The sequence below is a fragment of the Gadus morhua genome, chromosome 2 (assembly GCF_902167405.1).
Source record: "Gadus morhua chromosome 2, gadMor3.0, whole genome shotgun sequence".
NCBI classification, from domain to species: Eukaryota; Metazoa; Chordata; class Actinopteri; order Gadiformes; family Gadidae; genus Gadus; species Gadus morhua.
The window spans coordinates 6,644,101-6,664,649 of NC_044049.1; the positions used below are offsets into that span (position 1 = coordinate 6,644,101).

A 20,549-nucleotide genomic window follows, 5' to 3' on the forward strand; every position below is an offset into this window, starting at 1 on the left:
TTTTTTGTAGTTACAGGTCAAAGAGGCCAAGTCAGGGTCAAGTCTCAAGTCAATAGCAGTCAAATCTAAGTCGAGTCGCAAGTCATGCGTAATTTTGTCGAGTCAAGCCTGAAGTCATCAAAATCATGACTCGAGTCTGACTCGAGTCCAATTTATGTGACTCGAGTCCACATCTCTGCTTAGTACTAAACTAAATATTTTGCGTCCCGGGTTCAATGTGGCCCTCCAACAAAACAACTGGCCCCAGTCTGGCCCCCCCATGAAAATTGGTCTAGAACCGCCCCTGGAGTTAACTCCGGAAACGCTCCGCCGCCCGCTGCCACACTACCCACGAAAAACCATGACCTTTTTTTTTCCTTTTTTTAATTTGTTTGCCTGCTGCAACATTCTGTTCGCCAGAAAGGGATACATTTAGTTTATCTTCAGTGCGTATTGGCCAATGTGATCTGTCTTGACACGATTGCGATTCAGCCTACGCATAGCATGAACGCAAACTCACAGCCAGACACAAGAACTCTTTAATGACATAGAAAAAAAAGAAAACTGATCTGTTTTATTTTTTACATTGTGTTGTAATGCAAGCTGCATTGATAATTGCATTGTTCATAGAAAGTCATATTTTGGAACAAAGCTTTTTCTCTCATACAATATTAGATAAGGTTCATCTGTTGATGTCTTTAATGATGATCACAATAGTAGGAAGTGATTAGCAAACTGAGTAGAAAACTTGTATACTTTGAGCATATACTCACGTATATATTTAAAATCACGCATGGAACTGTAAAAAAGAAAAGAAAATTGCATCAAGATGCATCGATAATCGAATAGTTGACCTCATAATCGGAATCGAATCGTGAGGTGCCAAGAGATTCCCTCCCCTAACCACCACCACCCCCCCTAAGCTCAAGAAGACCTACAGCTTCTCCAACTCCTTCAGCTGGTGTTGGTACTCCTCTTTCTCCGCTAGCTGGTTGTTCTCCAGCCAGAGGATGGCCTGCTCACACTTCTCCTCCACCTTCTTCCTGTCCTCCTCACTCACTCTGTCCTTCAGGTTGTCCTCCCGCAGGCTGCTCTTCATGTTGAAGGCGTAGGACTCCAGGGCGTTCTTGGCCGCTATTTTCTCCCTCTGTTCCTCGTCTTCTACCTTGTATTGGTCTGCTTCCTGAACCATCCTCTCAATGTCTTCCGTGCTCAGGCGGCCCTTGTCGTTGGTGATGGTGATCTTGTTCTGTTTGCCTGTGCTCTGTTCCACAGCAGACACGTTCAGAATACCGTCTGCGTCGATGTCGAAGGTCACCTCGATCTGAAGCTCCCCTCTCGGAGCGAGCGGGATTCCCGACAGCTCGAACTTGCCCAGCAGGTTGTTGTCCTTGGTCATGGCTCTCTCTCCTTCAAAGACCTGGATCAGGACCCCGGGCTGGTAGCCGGTGATGTTTCTGAAGGTCTGAGTCTGTTTGGTGGGGATGGTGGTGTTCCGTATGATCAGGGGCGTCATGACTCCTCCGTCCGTCTCGATGCCCAGGGAAAGGGGCGTCACGTCCAGGAGCAGCAGGTCCTGGACGTTCGCCGACGTGTCTCCGCTGAGAATGGCGGCCTGCACCGCGGCGCCGTAAGCCACAGCCTCGTCTGGGTTGATGCTCTTGTTGAGCTCCCTGCCGTTGAATAAGTCCTGTAGGAGTTTCTGGATCTTGGGGATTCGCGTGGAGCCTCCCACCACGACAATTTCGTGGACCTGGCTCTTGTCCATCTTGGCGTCCATCAGGGCTTTCTCCACGGGTTCCAGGGTTCCCCTGAAGAGGTCTGAGCACAAATCCTCGAAGCGTGCCCTGGTGATGGAGGTTCGGAAGTCGGTGCCCTCATGCAGAGAATCGATCTCGATGCTGGTCTGGGTGATGCACGACAGATATCTCTTGGCTTGCTCACAATCCGTGCGCAGCCTCCCCAAAGCCTTCTTGTTCTTGCTGATGTCCTTCTTGAACTTTCTCTTGAACTCCTCCACACAGTGTTTGACCAAGCGGTTGTCAAAGTCCTCTCCACCCAGATGAGTGTCTCCGGCCGTGGACTTCACCTTAAAGATGCCGTCTTTGATGGTCAGGATGGAGACGTCGAAGGTGCCCCCGCCCAGGTCAAAGATCAGGACGTTGCGCTCGCTGCTCTTGCCTTTGTCCAGACCGTAGGCAATGGCGGCCGCCGTGGGCTCGCTGATGATCCTCAGGACGTTGAGGCCGGCGATCACTCCTGCGTCCTTGGTGGCCTGACGCTGAGAGTCGTTGAAGTGAGCTGGAACCGTGATGACGGCGTTCGACACCTTCTGGCCCAGGTAGGCTTCGGCGATCTCCTTCATCTTCACCAGGATCATGGATGACACCTCCTCAGGCCAGAAGGACTTGTTCTCCCCCTTGTGCTCCACCTGGATTTTGGGCTTCCTCGCGTCGCTCAGCACCGTGAATGGCCAGAGCTCCATGTCCGCCTGCACCACCGCATCGTCAAACCTTCGGCCAATCAGGCGCTTGGCGCCGAACACGGTGTTGGTGGGGTTCATGGCCACCTGGTTCTTGGCTGCTCCTCCGATGAGTCTCTCCGTGTCATTGAACGCCACGTAGCTGGGGGTGGTCCGGTTGCCCTGGTCGTTAGTGATGATCTCCACTTTGCCGTGCTGGAACACCCCCACGCAGCTGTAGGTGGTGCCCAGGTCAATACCGATTGCTACACCCTTAGCAGCAGACATCTTGCTGAGGATAGCTGTCAGGGAGTTAACAGTTAAAAGACAAGCGTTCAAAATTATAATTGTTTTAAAAAAACAACTTCAAATTAAAAAAGGGATTTTATAATCTATAGAGAGAACCAATTTTATATATTTTTATAGATAAAATATAATTCATATGAAACTAGATTTCGACATATGCAGGGTTGACAACTTTGGGACTTTGGCTGTAGTGAGACTTTGCAAAATATCAGTGGACGCACATTTTTGATAACCGTAACCCTTTTCTTTTTTTTGCAAAACAGTCCTCGCTTAGTATAAACAAATTGAAGGACGCTTATATAAAAGCCATTGGCTGTTGTTGGCGTACGACATTCAAAATGTGTTCAGATATTTTTCAATCATGCATTTAATCATGCATTGACATGGGAACATAGCTGTATACTGAGTCAGACACCTGCTGCTATAGATATGTGTTTAACCAAGACCTCAGAATTTATTCCCAGTCTGATCCAGAAAGAAGGAATGGAACCGAAGGCAACAGTGTGTCATGTCCTTTAATTCGTTTAGTAATGTAGCTATTGGTTGATTACACCTTGTAATTTTGTTTTGAGGAGGGCTGTCAAACCATGAGAAAACCATTAGGGTCTATATTGCGAGAATAGGTTACTTGGACCCCGATCATTGCCAAACATGACTTTATTTAGCCTAATGACAGATATTGAAAAGAAACAACATGGCATTAATGTTAAATCAGAATTAAAATACTATATCCTAATTAAAATATTTGAAATTGTAACATAGCCCTTCATGTAGCCCTTATAATGCTGCCTATATTGATTTGTTCTTGCCGTGCTCAATTCGAAAGGCGCTTGTATAGTATGAATCAAATATAGGCTAAGTATAACCAAACCAACAAGTTCTATTTGAATTCCAACCAGGTCCACAATCCACACACGGATCAGATGTGCCATGTAAACGCGGCTAGTGAGGTAGAGAGACAGTATACTGTATAATGTCTAGACATGGAAGGAGGGAGGGAGAGAGACTGGACGAGTTTTTGAAAAGGGTATCTTTTCGCCATCTTTCTCTCTTGTTCAGATGTTGGGAATTACATAAAAATTTACATTCGATGTTCTTGTTCATTTTGATATCCTGGCCGTAATTGTAGGGTAAGTATTGAGCAGTAGCCTACGCTCTAATAAGTAAATTAAACTAAATAGCGGATTAACCATTGCGTTAAATAAACAATAGTAATAAAACAACGTAACGTTATTTAAAAATTACAGCACTAGTGTGAGGCAATTACTTGCGCTCTCAGACCTTAACCAACACTTTATTTTCTTCTTCCAAAACGCGCGTCTTTCACTCAAATTTTCACGCGCAACTAAAAGACGCAAGGGAACGGCGAATCAACGGAGAAAGGTGCGCCCCTTGGCATAGGGGCGAAAGACAAATAGAATCATCCTTCAAGATCGATCGATATAGATAGATGAATGGATGAATCTAACGAGCATGTTTCCTGTATTTTATATGTTCTATGCGATGCGTTGGCAACCCTGCATATGTTAACTTATATAACAAAACTTTTGCTGAAACAAATGGCATAGCAAAAATAATACCTCTTATATTCCAAAAATATAATAGGCCTAATCAGTAAATGTAATGTAAATCTGATAGTAAATGTTGAATTAATTATTTACTTACAGTTAGTAAGCGATGAACAGTAATCGTTAAGCACACTCAATGCGAGTCTCAAGCTCCTCTCTCTGCAAGCTCTTCTTTCTATTTCAACAGTCACCGCTGCCGGTGATTTTATGACGCCTTCAAAGCAGCTCGGAGGTCGGAAGCTCTTACGTGTCTTTACGTAACCTTTCCCTTATTCCGAAATAAGAGTGTTCATGAACAGCCCCTCAGAAGTTCGTAGGCTATGATATAAAACCGGAAGAAAATGATAGTTTGTGCGACTAGAACTACAAGTACTGATGCCTGCAGGGTCCTCTTTGCGCTTCTTGGCTGAAGGCCTATTCACAGAGAACTGATGAGTCGGTTATTAGAACTGCTTGCGATGGTTGATCAAAATGAATGTACATTCCTCATTTACAGTCTGCAGGTATAAGGACAATATTTTATGGATACATTTTGAACAAGTAAATCCTTGCAAGCACACACACACACACACACACACACACACACACACACACACACACACACACACACACACACACACACACACACACACACACACACACACACACACACACACACACACACACACACACACGTTGGTCTTTAAAACAGCGGGGTTTTTCCTGAGCGGTAGGGAGGTGGAACACAACACTGGTGTAGAGTATCCCCGGTAATAGTCAAGCATCCAGGCGACAAACCGGTCTAGATGGTGAAGTCATTTAGTACAAAACGTTGGCAGGAGAGACACCGCATTCGCCTTTCATAAACATACAAGTATCACTGTAGCATGCCATATAGGAAGTACTTTATGCACACACAGCAGTAATACGTTAAGCACTACTCCTTACAAGTAAGAACGTCAACATTAACCTCTTCTGGTTACACATAGGATTTCATTTTACATTTATACATATTAAACACACAATATCTTCAGTTTTACATGTTCTTGGGAATAAGAGATAATACAAGAAAATAGGAGACTTTGGTTGAATATAAATTTTCTCCTGTTTATACCTCTAGTATAAAATATACATATTTAGATTAATTTAAATAATAGAGTCAGACTACATTAAAATGAATACGTTCCCAAAAATAGTATGCATATAATTTGATATTTTACAGCGTTTTACAGCTGTAACCAGAATATAAAACTCTGGTGTTCAACTTAAAGTTAACATGCAGTCTAAGCTTAGTTAATATTCCCTTTGTATAAACAACATACTTTTACAGGTTTTACAAAGCGTCATAGGCCTACATAGAGTAATATCAAACGATTTGCTCTTTTAATAATGCAACATCGAATCCCATGGAATTCAATGGAATTCAATGACATCACATTGTTTGCAACGGATATTTCATTTCTTTCGCAACAGACAATAGGCTACTATAAAAGTTTAAGATGTGCAGAGTATCAAAATATGGCACACATCCTCCCGTGACATACAGTCATCAAGATCGGCAGAGGGATGCTCTGGCACAGTGAGCCGGTTTGATAACGGTCCTACAACCAGATGGTCTTTTACACATATCTTTTACATGTGTGGTTACCGATAGTCTAAACGCAGGCCAACATGTTACATCTACTGTACGTAGGCGTGGCCGAAATAAATTGCCGTCTAGGCATCCATATCGGCATCTTCGTGGTTGACGAGAAACGAGCAGCAACAAGGCACTCCGACGCATCGACGACCAGAGATATTGTGTCCTCTAGTGTTGACAGAGTGCTACTGCCAGAGACATTGTGCTATTCTGTCTTCTAGTGTTGACAGAATGAAAAATGTCAGGTATATTAATCTATTCAGTTCTCCAGTGTTGACAGAGTCCAACTGTCAGGGAAATAGTGTTTAGTACAACTCTGTGACAAATACAAATTTAACTTAAACTGGTGTGCGCCCTCTAGTGTTCATTATGCAGAACTGCCAGCGAGGGTGTCTGGTAGGAGAGCGCCAGCAGTGCACGCGGGGCCACAGGAAGACATCATGAGATCATCTGGATATCTAGTACTCGCCCTGATGACATCGTAGGATCTTGATGGCATTGTTTGTTCTAGTCGCCGGGTCTAGATGACATAATGAGTTGTGGCCCCTGAGGGGTTCCCGAGGGTTCCTGACTCAGTCCAACATGGCGTCGAGTTGGTCGGCGAGGTCATCGAACATGTTGCCGATGTCGTCCAGGATAGTCCCGGCAGACTTCACCGTGTTGGCGCCGCTGGTGGAGACAACACACACACACACACACAGACACACACACACACACACACACACACACACACACACACACACACACACACACACACACACACACACACACACACACACACACACACACACACACACACACACACACACACACACAAAGACAAAACACAGATCAATACAGATAACATCAAACGACTCTGCAGAATGTCTATCTGGCTTAACTCAGTAAGTGACTAAACTAATCGGCTAAACCATTCCTTTTCATTTATGAAGAGTTTTTCTCTGCTAGTTTCCTCTACTGATATATTAGGTTCTCCTATGCCGTTTGAATACTGGAAATGTCCTCATCCTATTTAACTTCAATAATTGTTGGTCATCTTTATCCATGCGACATGGCATCATCATGATGGTTCTACTTGTGCTATAGAAACACAATGAACTTTGATTTGAACATCCGATTCAAAATCAAAGCGAGATATCTGGAGGTGTGAGTTCTCGTCCTACCCGTCCGAGACGTCATCCTGGGTCAGCTTCCTCTCCACCGCCTGCAGGGCAGCCTCCAGCGAGGAGCTGGTCTGGTCCAATCTCTGCTGGACCACCAGGGGCCCGGGGCCCGGGCCTGCCACGCAGACCTGGAGCTTGCCCGGCGGAGGTGGCTGGCTGGGGTGTAGGGTGCTGGGGGAGGCGTGGCTGGGGTAGGGGGTGCTGGGGGAGGCGCGGCTGGGTGTCGGGGGGGAGGTGAACGCCACACTCTGGACAGCGTTGAGGGTGACGCCCAGCGGGGGCGGGGCGCTGGCTGCAGCTGGAGGGTGGGTCACATGGTAGAGTGATGACAAACCATGATATAACTCCCCTATATCACCATATAACGACCTCATATCACCATATAACGACCTCATATCACAATAACAACTTAAAATCACTTAATATAACCTTATATCAACATATAACAAGTTATATCACCATATAACAACCTAATATCACAATATAACTCCCTTATATCACCATATAACGACCTCATATCACCATATAACGACCTCATATCACCATAACACCTTAATATCACTTAATATAGCCTTATATCACCATATAACAACCTTATATCACCATATAACAACCCTATCCCACCATATAACGACCTCATATCACCATATAACAACCTTATATCACCATATAACAACCTTATATCACCATATAACAACCTCAGATCATGATATAACAAGCTTATATCACCATATAACAACCTTTTATCACCATATAACAACCTAATATCACAATCTAACAACCTTATATCACGATAACAACCTAATATCACCATGAAACAACCTTTTATCACCATATAACGACCTCAGATAACCATATAACGACCTCATATCACGATATAATGGTGATGTCCATCAGAGGAACACAGTTCTGGAATATATTACCATCTCAGGTTAGAGACTGTGCCACTTACACTACCTTTAAAAAGGCCCTTAAACAGTGGTTAGTAGCAAGCCCGACCTGCTCTCATATGTAACCTTTGGTCAATATACTTTTTGCTACATGGACTCTTGATGTGAATTGGGACCTATTTTGTGTGTAAAAGTGTTTTTTATCTATTTTGTATACTGGTATGTTGTTTTTATGTTTTTGACTTGCCTTAGGACAACGGATGTAAATTAGCAACTAAGCTAACTCCGGCATATTTATATTGATGCTCTGGCTGACTAATGTTGATTAATGTGCGTAATGTCCTAATCAAATAAATGAATAATAATAATAATAATAATAATAATAACCACCTAATATCACAATATTACAACCTAAAATCACAATCTAACAACCTTATATCACAATATAACAACCTATATCACAAAATAACAACCTCATATCAAATATAACAACCTTATACCACAATCTAACAAACTTATATCCCATATAACAACATAATATTGCGATATAACAACCTCATATCATAATATGACCTAGTATCATGATGTAAAAAGCTAATCTAACAAATTAACGACCTATTGTCAACGCTTTTAGCCAAAGCGACTCACAATAAGTACATTTGTCAGAATAAAGAGAAACCAATATATCGCTGTCGGTACAGTAAAGATATTCATAGATACAAGTGCAAAGCACTTAAAAATTTTAGATTAACCCATCCCCCGCACAGAACAAAGATGGCTAGGATAAGAAGCTACACAATGATATAATGACCTGGTATTACAATTGAATGACCTGGTATTACAATAGAAACCTAATATCAAGACTGTGCGTGTGTGTGTCACGTGTATGACTGTAATGTGTGAGTGTATGAGTTTGGCCGTGTGTGTGTGTGTGTGTGTGTGTGTGTGTGTGTGTGTGTGTGTGTGTGTGTGTGTGTGTGTGTGTGTGTGTGTGTGTGTGTGTGTGTGTGTGTGTGTGTGTGTGCCTGTTCACCGTACCCTGAGCGGCCAGCAGGCTGTGTCTGATGGGTTTCGGGGCGGTGGCGGGGGGCTTTGGGGACAGAGGGGGTCGGAGGACGGGGGTCTCCACCCTTGTCTCGCAGATCCTCCAGGCCTCCTCCTCCTCCTCCTCCTGGCTTTGGGGGGAGGGTCCGCTCCCTCGGGGCTCCCTGTTGGGCGAGCCTCCCTCCCCTCCCCCCTCCCCGCCCCCGTCCCCTCCCCCCTCCGCCCCCTTGGGCTTGTGTCGGCGCTTCACGGTGTCCGACTCCTTCAGGTTGAACTCGGGGAGGTCGGGGGGCTCCAGCACCGCGTCAGCCCGCGGCGGCCCCCCCAGCTTGGGCCGCTGCTTGATGGTCAGGTTGCCCTCCTCGGCGAAGGGGAGGCACTCGCTGGAGCTGTTCTGCGGGGAGGCGGAGCCGTCCTGGCCCCGCCCCCCCGACGACCCCGCCCCCGGCTCCTCCTCCTCCGAGTCGGACTTGACCCCGCGCTCCGGCTCCGCCCCCCCGACGGGGGCGGGCTCCGGGAGGTACTCGCTCTGGACCCGCCGCCGCGGGGGGTCCTCCCGCCGGAAGGGGTCCAGGCTGGGGACCGGGGGGGCCGGCCTCCTCTTCCCCGGGGAGGAGGAGCAGGAGGAGGAGCAGGAGGACGAGGACGAGGTGCTCTCCATGCAGGCGGCGATGCTCCTCACGCTGCCGGGGCTGTCCGTCACGACCCCCCCCGCCCCGCCCTCCTCCATGCTGTGGGTGCTGCTGACGGAGCTCAGCCTCTTGGGCGGGGGCGGGGGCGGGCCCTTCCGGCGGGCGCGCACGGCGAACGACTGGCTCCGCCCCACGGGGCCGCCCTCCTTCTCGGGGCTGCCGTGGCAACGGGCCAGCTGGCTGCGTCCGGGCCGGCGGGTCAGCGTGGCGTAGGAGCCCAGGTGACCCGAGTGGTGGGGCGCGGACCCCCCCTCCTCGTCCTCGTCCTCGTCGTCCGGCTCGCCGTCCGACAGGGCGTAGCGCCGCCGGGGCCGGGTCAGGGAGAGCGAGGGGTCCCGGGGCTTTGCGGGCGACCGAGAGCCCAACTGGGTGGTCCCGCAGGAGGCGTGCAGGTAGCTGAAGCCCCTCTGGACCGGGGAGCCGTGGGGGGAGGGGCTGTGGGAGGAGGGCTTGGGCGGCACGGGGGGGTACTTGAAGACCGTGGCGGTGCCCAGAGGAACCTGCTTTGGCCGGGGGTCCCAGCCCTCCGGGACGTTCCTCTCCCTGACGGGGCTGCCCTCCAGACTGGAGCCCCCCTCTCCCCCGAGGCTCTCCTGGGAGCGGCAGTGGGGGTTGCTGATGGAGGCGGAGGGGGGCTCCTGGGAGCGACCGGACCCCCGGGAGCGAGCGTCGATGCTCTCCTGGCTCTGGGAGAGGCCCCTGAGGGCCGGCCGCTCGTCGGGGGCGTAGCGGCTGCACATGGCGCTCTGCAGCTCGGCGCTCAGCTCGCTGTCCTGGAAGCTGAGCATGGAGGGGGTGTGGGGGGAGGGGCAGTCCCCGGGGGGGTCGATGGCCACCAGGTGGAGGGCCCCGGGGGTCTTGCGGCGGTGCAGGGTCCCCTGGGCGCTGGAGGACTGGGCCTGCAGGCTGGACCGGTGGACGTCGCACAGCTTCCTCACCGCCAGCATCAGCTTCTTCTGGTGACCTGGGGGGAGGAGACGGCCTGAATGGTTACCGAGGAGACGTCAAACAACAAACCCTTTACCGCCGCTACAATAGGGGTCCCCTGAGGTAGTGATGTCATGCCTTCATGATGTCATGTCGTTCCTCACCCAGCTTGGTGATGCCTATCTCCTGCAGGTCCTCCCAGGTCAGGTCCCGGACGATGGTGATGGAGTCGTAGCCATTTTCCGCCAGCTTCTTGTGGTACTGAGGCAGAGCAATGGCACTTAGCCACTCCCCAAGGTCCGCCTACACCACAAAAAAAAGCTCTGTCAGCTTTGACAAACGACATGATCTGTATCCCTCTCTCTATGTATCCCTCTTTCCCTCTCTGTACCCTCTCTCTTTGCATTCCTCTTTCTCTATCTCCCTATCCATATATCTCTCTCCTTATCCCTCTCTTTATCACTATCAATATATCCCTCTCCATATGTCTCTTTCCCTATCCTTCTCTGTATCCACAGCGCTTCGCCTTGAATAAATGGGACAACGTTTGACCTGTCCAGTAGTTTGATGTGAGGCACTAGAACTACGATGTTGAAGGTATGCTTTGTTTGGTCTCAGCCTCACTTGAAAGTGGCTCGGGATAAAAGAATGAACTGCTAAATGACATCCGCAACAGCTGCACCTCTAGCCTTCTGAAGACCATACGCTCTGATGGATTCATGTTTGAGAAGAGGTGAGGCAGTGCCTTATGCCTAGTTAGTTAGGAAAATAACTGGTCTTACTGGGATGTACTCCGGCAGCCAATCAGGGATGTTGAGGTTGCCGATCTCCATGGAGATCTTCTTCCGGTGGCCTGGCTTGGTGACGCCGATGGCAGTCAGGTCCTGCAACACCACACAGGAAGTTTGACACCCAAGACAGGAAGTTCAACACGCCAGAAAGGAAGATCAACACCCCCGAATGGATATGAAGACTACTAGGCAGGAAGTACAGAACACCCTGACAGGAAGTTAACACACATCGACAGGAATCTCCACATAACTAGAAATGAAATATAGTGATAAGAAGTTGAGAGGGAACACAACAGACTTACACACTCATGATGCGTTCACAACGCAAGCAAAAGTGGCCCAAATCTGAACACTGTCAACAACATTGTGCAAAGTTTAATCAAAACTTTGCACAATGTTCAAACCATCTTATTTGTCAGCTACCGACTATGGAACCTGTCTGAAGACCTTTAGTCTACGTTGAAGCTCTGCTGTAACAGGGTCGGACTGGGACCGGTCGGTGGAGCCGAAAGCCCATGACGTCCACCAAGCCAAACCCACGTGATATCATAATTAAGCTTTTCCAACGTGACGCTGGGGATCAGAGTGAGCGCTACCTCGGGAGTCATCCTGCTGATGGTGGGAACGTCGTAGCCAGAGTTGATGAAGTTCCCCGTGTACTGCTCCAACTGGAACTCCCTCAGCCACAGGTAGATCGCCTCCGCATCCTGGGGGAGAGAGAGACAGACACACAGGTTGAGAGCAAGACAGTCAGGAAATACAGATGGACAGATGACAGATGGAAAGGAAGACAGACGGATGGAGAGGCTAAAGACAGACATGCAGATGGTGAGGCAGACACAGACAGACAGATTCCTTGGCAGACAGACAGACAGATTGAGAGGCAGCTAGACAGGCAGACAGTGGGATCCATATACGCATTCAATGAATACACAATACAGACACTATTATTCTTTACACTACATTACTTTTAGGTATACTCAGTCGGGAGGTAACTAATACTACAGCGGTGGTCCTACCTTGCCCTCCAGGAGCTGCTGTGGGTGGACAAACTGCTGGGTGAAGCCCTGCTCTGGCGCCCTCTGGTGGTTCACAGGCTGCCTGCGTGGCGTTCCTGCTGCAACACAGCACAATCAGTTTTTTTTTATTAGTCACACGTGCATTAGAGAACTGGAGCAGAAGTCTGTCGTGGCATCCTCAAGTGTGAAACGTGTAACAAATAACCATGTCATTGAAATATACAGATAAGGATATGAACCGAGGTATACCAGTTGGTCTGTCCGGCTGTTGGTTAGACTCAAGGGGTCCAGAATCACCAGGATGGGGCGCCGACTGGGCAGAAAGACGTTTAAAACACAGTTGAGTGAAACTCTAGTCAAGGTTAAGGCTGACTATTTATAATGCATTTGGGTCCGGGTCGTGTCCCTTTCTATCAACGCGAGTCCCGGGTCTGTTTATTATTTTGTGTAATACCGGTGATCAGCGCTGGGTCACGAGAGTAACCCATGAAAGTGCCGTTTAACTTGTGTGATGGCAAGGCTGACCATGAGGATCAGATTGAAAGAGCAGCAAATAAGGTGGAGTAGCGCAAGTTGAGTCAGCGAAACCATAGCCTATTCACGTTCACTTCTGTTCTTCCCATCTAATTTGTGAGGCTACCATGTGTCGTAACGGAGACGATTGACGTTTTGAGAAGTAGAACTGCATTTTTTGTAGCCAATCAATTACCGGGTATGTCGGGTCCTTAGAATACCCTACCCTGTCCCGGAGCCCGGGTGTCTCTCCGCTCAGACATGCATCGGGTCGGGAGCTTGCCGCTACCCGGCGCACGTCCTTACCCGGCGCCATTATCGCCTGGGGTCGAATTTCCCTGGTCCAATAGGGTTGGGGTCCGTCATTATTGACCCGTGAGGGGGGGTGTGTACCTTGGTGGCGTGGCGGTCGGGCGTCCCAGGCGTCCCGGGGGTGTGGTGGGACCCGGGGGCGTGGTGGGTCGCGGGGGGGTGGTGCAGGCCGTTGGGGGGCGCGGAGGCGGCGGTGCTCTCGGTGCTCTGCCCGCTGCCAGCGCTGCGGATGCTGCCGACGCTGCCGGTGCTCCCTACACTGTTACGGTCCCCCGCTGGGAGAGAGAGGTAGGGAGACACACAGGAGAGAGAGAGAGAGAGCGAGAGAGAGAGAGCGATTCATCACAACACTAGTCTAAGTACTTTAGCCATGCGCCACTATGCTACCGTAGAGTACGTTGTGCTGGTGTCTCCATTTGTAGAGGCCATTGGGCAGGTCTTTCCAACTTTAGAAGACGTTGTGCTGGTCTCATCTGCTGTAGATTACGTTGTGCCGGTGTCTCCTGCTGTAGAGGACATTGTGCTGGTCTCTCTTGCTGTAGAGAACATTGTGTTGGTCTCTCCAACTGTAGAGGACGATGTGCTCGTCTTTCCTGTTGCAGAGGATGCTGTGCTGGTCTCTCTGACTCTAGAGAAAATTGTGCTGGTCTCTTCTGCAGAGGACGTTGTGCTGGTCCCTCCTGTAGAGTACGTTGTGCTGTTCTCTCCTTCTGGAGAGGACGTTGTGCTGGTCTCTCCTTCTGGAGAGGAAGTTGTGCTGGTCCCTCCTACTGAAGAGGACGTTTTGCTGGTCTCTCCTACTGAAGAGGACGTTGTGCTGGTCTCTCCTTCTGTAGTGGACGTTGTGCTGGTCTCTCCTACTGAAGAGGACGTTGTGCTGGTCTCTCCTTCTGTAGTGGACGTTGTGCTGGTCTCTCCTACTGAAGAGGACGTTGTGCTGGTCTCTCATACTGAAGAGGACGTTGTTCTGGTCTCTCCTTCTGTAGTGGACGTTGTGCTGGTCTCTCCTACTGAAGAGGACGTTGTGCTGGTCTCTCCTTCTGTAGTGGACGTTGTGCTGGTCTCTCATTCTGTAGAGGATGTTGTGCTGGTCTCTCCTTCTGTAGAGGACGTTGTGCTGGTCCCTCCTACTGAAGAGGATGTTTTGCTGGTCTCTCCTGTAGAGTACGTTGTGCTGGTCTCTCCTTCTGTAGAGGACGTTGGGCTGGTCTGTCCTACGGAAGAGGACTTTGTGCTTGTCTCTCCTACTGAAGAGGACGTTGTGCTGGACTCTCCTTCTGGAGAGGACGTTGTGCTGGTCCCTCTAACTGTATAGGATGTTGGCTGGTCTGTCCTACTGTAGTGGACGTTGTGCTGGTTTCTCCTTTATTGGACGTTGTGCTGGTCTCTCCTACTGAAGAGGACGTTGTACTGGTCTCTCCTACTGAAGAGGAGGACGTGCTGGTCTCTCCTACTGAAGAGGACGTTGTGCTGGTCTCTCCTTCTGTAGTGGACGTTGTGCTGGTCTCTCCTACTGAAGAGGACGTTGTGCTGGTCTCTCCTTCTGTAGTGGACGTTGTGCTGGTCTCTAATTCTGTAGAGGACGTTGTGCTGGTCTCTCCTTCTGTAGAGGACGTTGTGCTGGTCTCTCCTACTGAAGAGGACATTGTGCTGTTCCCTCCTAGTGAAGAGGACCTTGTGCCGGTCTCTCCTACTGAAGAGGATGTTGTGCTGGTCTCTCCTACTGAAGAGGACGTTGTGCTGGCCTCTCCTACTGAAGAGGACGTGCGTGACGCTACAGGAAGCATCAGCCTCTAGCCAGTCAACCAGCAAGGGGGAGGGGAGGAGGGGGGTCTACGGGGGATCTTGGGGTGCCTTGCTAGCTGCTGTTGAAGCGATGCAGTAGAGGCCTTCAATGTCGCTAACACAGCTATGCTACGCTAATGCAGCTATGCTAACGCAGCTGCGCTGAGGCAGCTACGCTAAAGCGGCTAAGCTAAAGCAACTACGCAAACACAGCCTAGGTAGCGTGCCGTCGCGGGGCAGGGGTAGCAGGGTGGGGTTAGGGTGGTGGGGTATCAGGGGGTATTAGGGCGCAGGCGGCGAGGGTCGGGTGTCGGGGGGCTTACCGACACACGGGTCCCTGAGCACCCAGACGTCCTGCAGGGAGCAGGTAGACGGGGGCCTCGCGGGGGTACCTGGCACACACAAACACTAGCATGGTCGCTACGGTAACGCTGGGCTAGGGTTTCATGGGCGGAAGGCGAGATCGAACGCGGACCAGTGTGTGTGTGTGTGTGTGTGTGTGCGTGTGTGAGTTAGTACTAGGGTTAATACCTGCGTTGTCGCGGAGACCGTTGACGTGCACATGCACAGGGGCATAGAGCGTGTAGGAGTCGTCGGTCTGGGGGGCGGAGCTCAGGCTGGAGGTGAGGGGGGGTCGGGGGAGGAGCTGCTGGCGCTGCGCTGGCAGGGAGGCATGGCGGGAGAGAGTACCCCCTGAAGGGAGGGAGGGAGGGAGGGAGGGGAGGAGGAGGTGAGGAGAGGGAGGGAGAGGTTAGGAAGCCGATGGAGGGATGGAGTAATGTCAGTGGTTACCTGGAATAATGGAGGGATGGAGGCATGACAGAGAGCATGAGAGAGCGAGAGAGAGAGAGAGAGCGAGAGCGAGAGCGAGAGCGAGAGCGAGAGCGAGAGAGAGAGAGAGAGAGAGAGAGAGACAGAGAGAGAGAGAGAGAGAGAGAGCGAGACAGAGACAGAGACAGAGACAGACAGAGAGCGAGCGAGTAAGAGAGACAGAGAGAGAGGGACAGACGGAGTGACAGAGAGAGAGCGAAACAGTGTGTCTGCAAGATACCCTATAGTCAGAATTCAAACCCTCTTTCACTCAGTAGAACCTCTCATTCTGCTACACAGGTGGGTGTAGAACCTAGCACCTTTCATTCTCCTGAGCAGGTGGGTGTAGAACCTAGAACCTTTCATTCTCCTGAGCAGGTGGGTGTAGAACCTAGAACCTTTCTTTCTCCTGAGCAGGTGGTGTAGACCCTAGAACCTTTCATTCTGCTAGGTGTGTTAAGAACCTCAATACTTCCAGACCAGCGGGCACACAGAGAGAGCAGGGGGAGTTACTAAGCGATGGTGCCGTCAGTTACCCAACCCCCTCCCCCCGTAGTCAGACGTTAGTTACGGTTAGTCACCGTGAGTCACGGTTAGTTTACGAGACCGCTAGAGCTACTGCTGCTGTTCTGTAATCGTAGGCTAGGTGTGTGTGTGTGTGTGCGTGTGTGGGAGTGTGTGTGTGTGTGTGTGTGTGTGTGTGTGTGTGTGTGTGTGTGTGTGTGTGTGTGTACTAGGGCTTTGACTCTGAACTTCGTGATTCGAATATAATTTGAATATCAAAAAATAAATCAAAATTCGAACAAATATTAGGCAGCCCTTAATATTCGAACCTGTTATGGGCAGGCCAAGAGGGAGAGACTTCGGAGGACCCGACGCAGTCTATTCATAATATTGTAATGACCACGGAAGAGGCAGTGAATGAAGTATTGATTAGACAGCGATTTATTAGAAACCTAATAAACCGTTGGAACACGCAAGACCAGTAACCATAGCAACGCCGGTAAACAAACCTTGCAAAGCCCAATCCAGGGCTGAATCCGAATACTCATACTTTTTTGTAGTATGCCACAAATATAGCGCGTCCGAATGCTCAGTACGCATTGTGTAGTACGGAAAACGTTTCCGAATGCGTACTACCCACAATGCAACCGGAGTCTGGTAACGAACGAAGAAGAGATGGCTGACCCGACACTACCAACCATATCTATGCTACCAACAGCGGCTTAGAAAGACATCGTAGAAAGCGGCGAAAAAAAGAGACATTAAAAAGAGTAAAAAAGTAAAGTAAGTAATTAAGTAAAGAGAGACATTTTTAATTTAATAGCAACGATGACAAGAGGGAAAACAGGTAATTTATCAAGGTTATTTTGCCGGCATCACCCGTTGGAGTTTCGCCGGTGTTCAGAAGCGTTCAGAGGCGTTCTACGCATAGCTGTAGACCGTACTACACTGAACAGAAATAGTATGTACAAAGTATTCGGATTCAGCCCAGGTGAACAGAAATAGTATGTACTAAGTATTCGGATTCAGCCCAGGTCTTACTGAAGGCATTTAATGGGCAAAATATTTTTAATAAATATTTGAATATATTCGAATATTAATAAACAAACGAACTTCGAATATGATTTTTGGGCAAAAGTCAAAGCCCTAGTGTGTGCGCGTGTTTGGTTGGTGTTTGAGAGTGAGTGTCAATTATACCGCACTGACATGAATAATCCTCTAGGGGGCACTCTGACATATGTAGAGGATCACTGGAGTATGAGAGAGTGCACTTGTGTTTGTCTGTATAAAGTTGTGAGTCAGCAGCTGCTAGAAGTGGATTAAGACAAACCAGTGAAACACACACACACTCACACACACACACACACACACACACACACACACACACCATCTCAAGTCAGACGGTAGCAGTGACGTCACACTGCCTCTTCATGCCAGTGAGTAAGGCAGGTGTGTGTTCATGTGTGTGCACGTGTGTCTCCACGTGTATGTTTGTGTGAATGCATGCATGTGTGTGTGCGTGTGCATGTGCGTGTGTGTACGTGTGGCCTGCGTGCGCGTACCAGATCTTCTGCTGATGACCTCCACTATGGAGGGGGGGAAGAAGCCCACGCGGTCCGTCCCTCGCTGGACGTCGTGGATGTGGCCCTTCCAGCGCCCGTCCAGATGTTGCTCCAGGACCTGGAGACCCATTAGGAACACACGCCCGGCGTCAGCAACCAATCACAGCAGAGAACAGAACATGATCCACGTCAGGGACAGGCACTATGTGCAATGACAATAAAGAGAGTTATATTCTATTATAGGTCATTAAGGAGCAGGAAGGGGTTGGACAGTACAGAGACAGGTCATTAAGGAGCAGGTAGGGGTTAGACAGTACAGAGACAGGTCATTAAGGAGCAGGTAGGGGTTGGACAGTACAGAGACAGGTCATTAAGGAGCAGGTAGGGTTAGACAGTACAGAGACAGGTCATTAAGGAGCAGGTAGGGTTAGACAGTACAGAGACAGGTCATTAAGGAGCAGGTAGGGTTAGACAGTACAGAGACAGGTCATTAAGGAGCAGGAAGGGGTTAGACCAGGGGTACTCAAGTAGAAATGATGAGGGGCCACAAACATTTTTTTCAGTGACTCAAGGGGCCGGTCGGTATACGTGTGACTGAGGCCGATATATGCTCTGTTTTAGACGTAACGCGTAAGCACGTAAGATACATAACCCCCCCTTGCGCGGTAAAATATTCCCCCTTACGTGCTTAAGTGCGTCGGCCAAAATTCCTGACTATGCGACTAAAACACTACGGCCCTACGCAGCTCGCAAAGACTGTGATTGGCCAGCTAACCACATCCTTTCAGGAGTCCCACATTTCCGGTTTTACAGCATAATAGCGCCATTTTTAAAAGGCCGTGACAGAAGCGAATGAAGAATTTTGAAGAAGGAGAAGAAGAAAACACAAGAACGAATTATGATAATTATAAATATAAACAAGCCAGCGATTTCCACTTCCACGCCCACAGATTCGTTCGTTGCTCCCCCTACTGTTCTGGCGGAGAATCCCCTTGCAACACGCGCAATCCTTAAGGAACCTTAAAGGAACCGTAAATCAAAACTTGTCTAAAACAAGTCCCTTGTGTAAATTACGTGCTTACGTCTCTGCGTCTAAAACGATCCTAAATCGGCCTTGACTGCTGCTGAGATGGACTGTCTGCCTCGAGTTTGGGAGGGCTGGAGCGGTCTGTGGGCTGGAGTGCTATCTGTTTATCGTTGCAACCCCCAGCCTCGTATTGAGATCGCGGCGCGCGGTTTCAAAATAAGAGCGCCCAGCATTTTTTTTTTTTTATATAATTAAAAAAACTTTTCAAAACAGCTCGAGGGCCATTAATAGACACCCCGCCGGCCACAAAAGGCCCGCGGGCCGCTACTTGAGTATGACTGGGTTAGACAGTACAGAGACAGGTCATTAAGGAGCAGGTAGGGGTTGGACAGTACAGAGACAGGTCATTAAGGAGCAGGTAGGGGTTAGACAGTACAGAGACAGGTCATTAAAGAGCAGGTAGGGGTTAGACAGACGAGATGATATCTGCCTCTAGGATGCCTACCAATAGCCGGAGGACACTGGGGATCTAACCCAGATCCTATCTAAGACCCTAACCAGTAGACAACCCTGATTTCTGGAAGGAACAGGTCAACCGTGGGGGAAATAGTAGAGGTTTCCATCTTCCTATGGAAATGATGCCTGCCTTACATCATCCATTTCCATTAAAAATGTTGGAATGTTTACGAGTAGAGAAAATAAATCTCTCTGTGTACTTCCTCTCAGTGTTGAATCTCTACATGTTGAGTCTATACATTTTGAAAATCGGTATGTTATAATTCAACATGTTGATTCTCTATATGTTGATTCTCTATATGTTGAAGCGCTATACATTGAAGCGCTGCATGTTGAATCTCTACGTGTTGAGTCTCCTCATGCTGAATCTCTAGATGTGTGTGCAGTAGCCGTCTCACCATGATGACATCCCCGGCACGGATGTTGAGTGCGGTGGGATCGTGGAGGTTCCAGTAGTCCTTCAGAGCCCTCACCTGTAGAACACCTGTAGCATCTGGGAGACACACACACACACACACACACACACACACACACACACACACACACACACACACACACACACACACACACACACACACACACACACACACACACACACACACACACACACACACACACACACAAGTCAGTCACCTGCATGACCAGTAACATCAGGTACAGGCATGTAGACAGACAGACGGGTAGATAGACGTCGACAGACAAACAGGGACACACACCGTTACAGACAGACGGGTTCAGGTACAGACAGGTAGGCCGACTGATGGGTAAACCGACAAAGAAACGCCAACAAACATACAGTTAGGAAGAGGGACTGAACACAGACAACTAATCTCTAAAGCCAACAGAGAGCGAGGACCAGGACTGCGCTGAGGCTACGCTCACCGCTACGTTAGTACACTGCCCCTGAAGCGGACGGCTGGAGGCCTGGCTTATTTCATGCTAGCCGCGTGAAATCTCTCTGGGCTACCGTACACGCCACATCACAGCAGAACACAGCAGGCACCAGGCACCGCGTCAAGCTGTTTACAAACAGACTCATCATCGCTCCGTGAGCAGATAAAC

The 20,549-nt window shown here is 49.3% G+C and overlaps 2 protein-coding genes across 6 annotated transcripts in view; both read right to left on the bottom strand.

The window, feature by feature from the left end:
- Window positions 1-527: 527 nt before the first annotated feature.
- Window positions 528-4,630, bottom strand: LOC115561011 (heat shock 70 kDa protein-like). The gene is made up of 2 exons (XM_030380787.1): window positions 4,412-4,630; window positions 528-2,742 (listed from the first exon to the last, which is right to left on the bottom strand). The coding sequence occupies exon 2, from the start codon at window positions 2,726-2,728 to the stop codon at window positions 914-916; it is 1,815 nt and encodes a 604-aa protein (XP_030236647.1). The 5' UTR covers window positions 2,729-2,742; window positions 4,412-4,630; the 3' UTR covers window positions 528-913.
- A 464-nt stretch (window positions 4,631-5,094) lies between these two features.
- The window catches only part of caskin2 (CASK interacting protein 2), a 49,654-nt gene continuing 34,199 nt past the window's right edge, over window positions 5,095-20,549 (bottom strand). The window contains exons 10-22 of one of the 5 annotated variants that reach the window (XM_030380722.1): window positions 19,886-19,980; window positions 17,945-18,062; window positions 15,600-15,761; window positions 15,392-15,460; window positions 13,365-13,558; window positions 12,708-12,771; window positions 12,459-12,553; window positions 12,036-12,146; window positions 11,431-11,532; window positions 10,813-10,951; window positions 9,024-10,685; window positions 7,096-7,393; window positions 5,095-6,601 (exon numbers count right to left, since the gene is read on the bottom strand). In XM_030380722.1, the coding sequence (XP_030236582.1) occupies window positions 6,505-6,601; window positions 7,096-7,393; window positions 9,024-10,685; window positions 10,813-10,951; window positions 11,431-11,532; window positions 12,036-12,146; window positions 12,459-12,553; window positions 12,708-12,771; window positions 13,365-13,558; window positions 15,392-15,460; window positions 15,600-15,761; window positions 17,945-18,062; window positions 19,886-19,980 (3,206 nt within the window). In that variant the 3' untranslated portion in view covers window positions 5,095-6,504. Of the gene's footprint in view, window positions 6,602-7,095; window positions 7,394-9,023; window positions 10,686-10,812; window positions 10,952-11,430; window positions 11,533-12,035; window positions 12,147-12,458; window positions 12,557-12,707; window positions 12,772-13,364; window positions 13,559-15,391; window positions 15,461-15,599; window positions 15,762-17,944; window positions 18,063-19,885; window positions 19,981-20,549 lie in introns of all 5 variants that reach the window. The other 4 variants (XM_030380713.1, XM_030380741.1, XM_030380730.1 and 1 more) reach the window with 4 other exon arrangements.

Excerpts from the sequence above, each read along its gene's own strand:
- LOC115561011 (XM_030380787.1), bottom strand. The coding sequence starts at position 2,728 with ATGTCTGCTGCTAAGGGTGTAGCAATCGGTATTGACCTGGGCACCACC.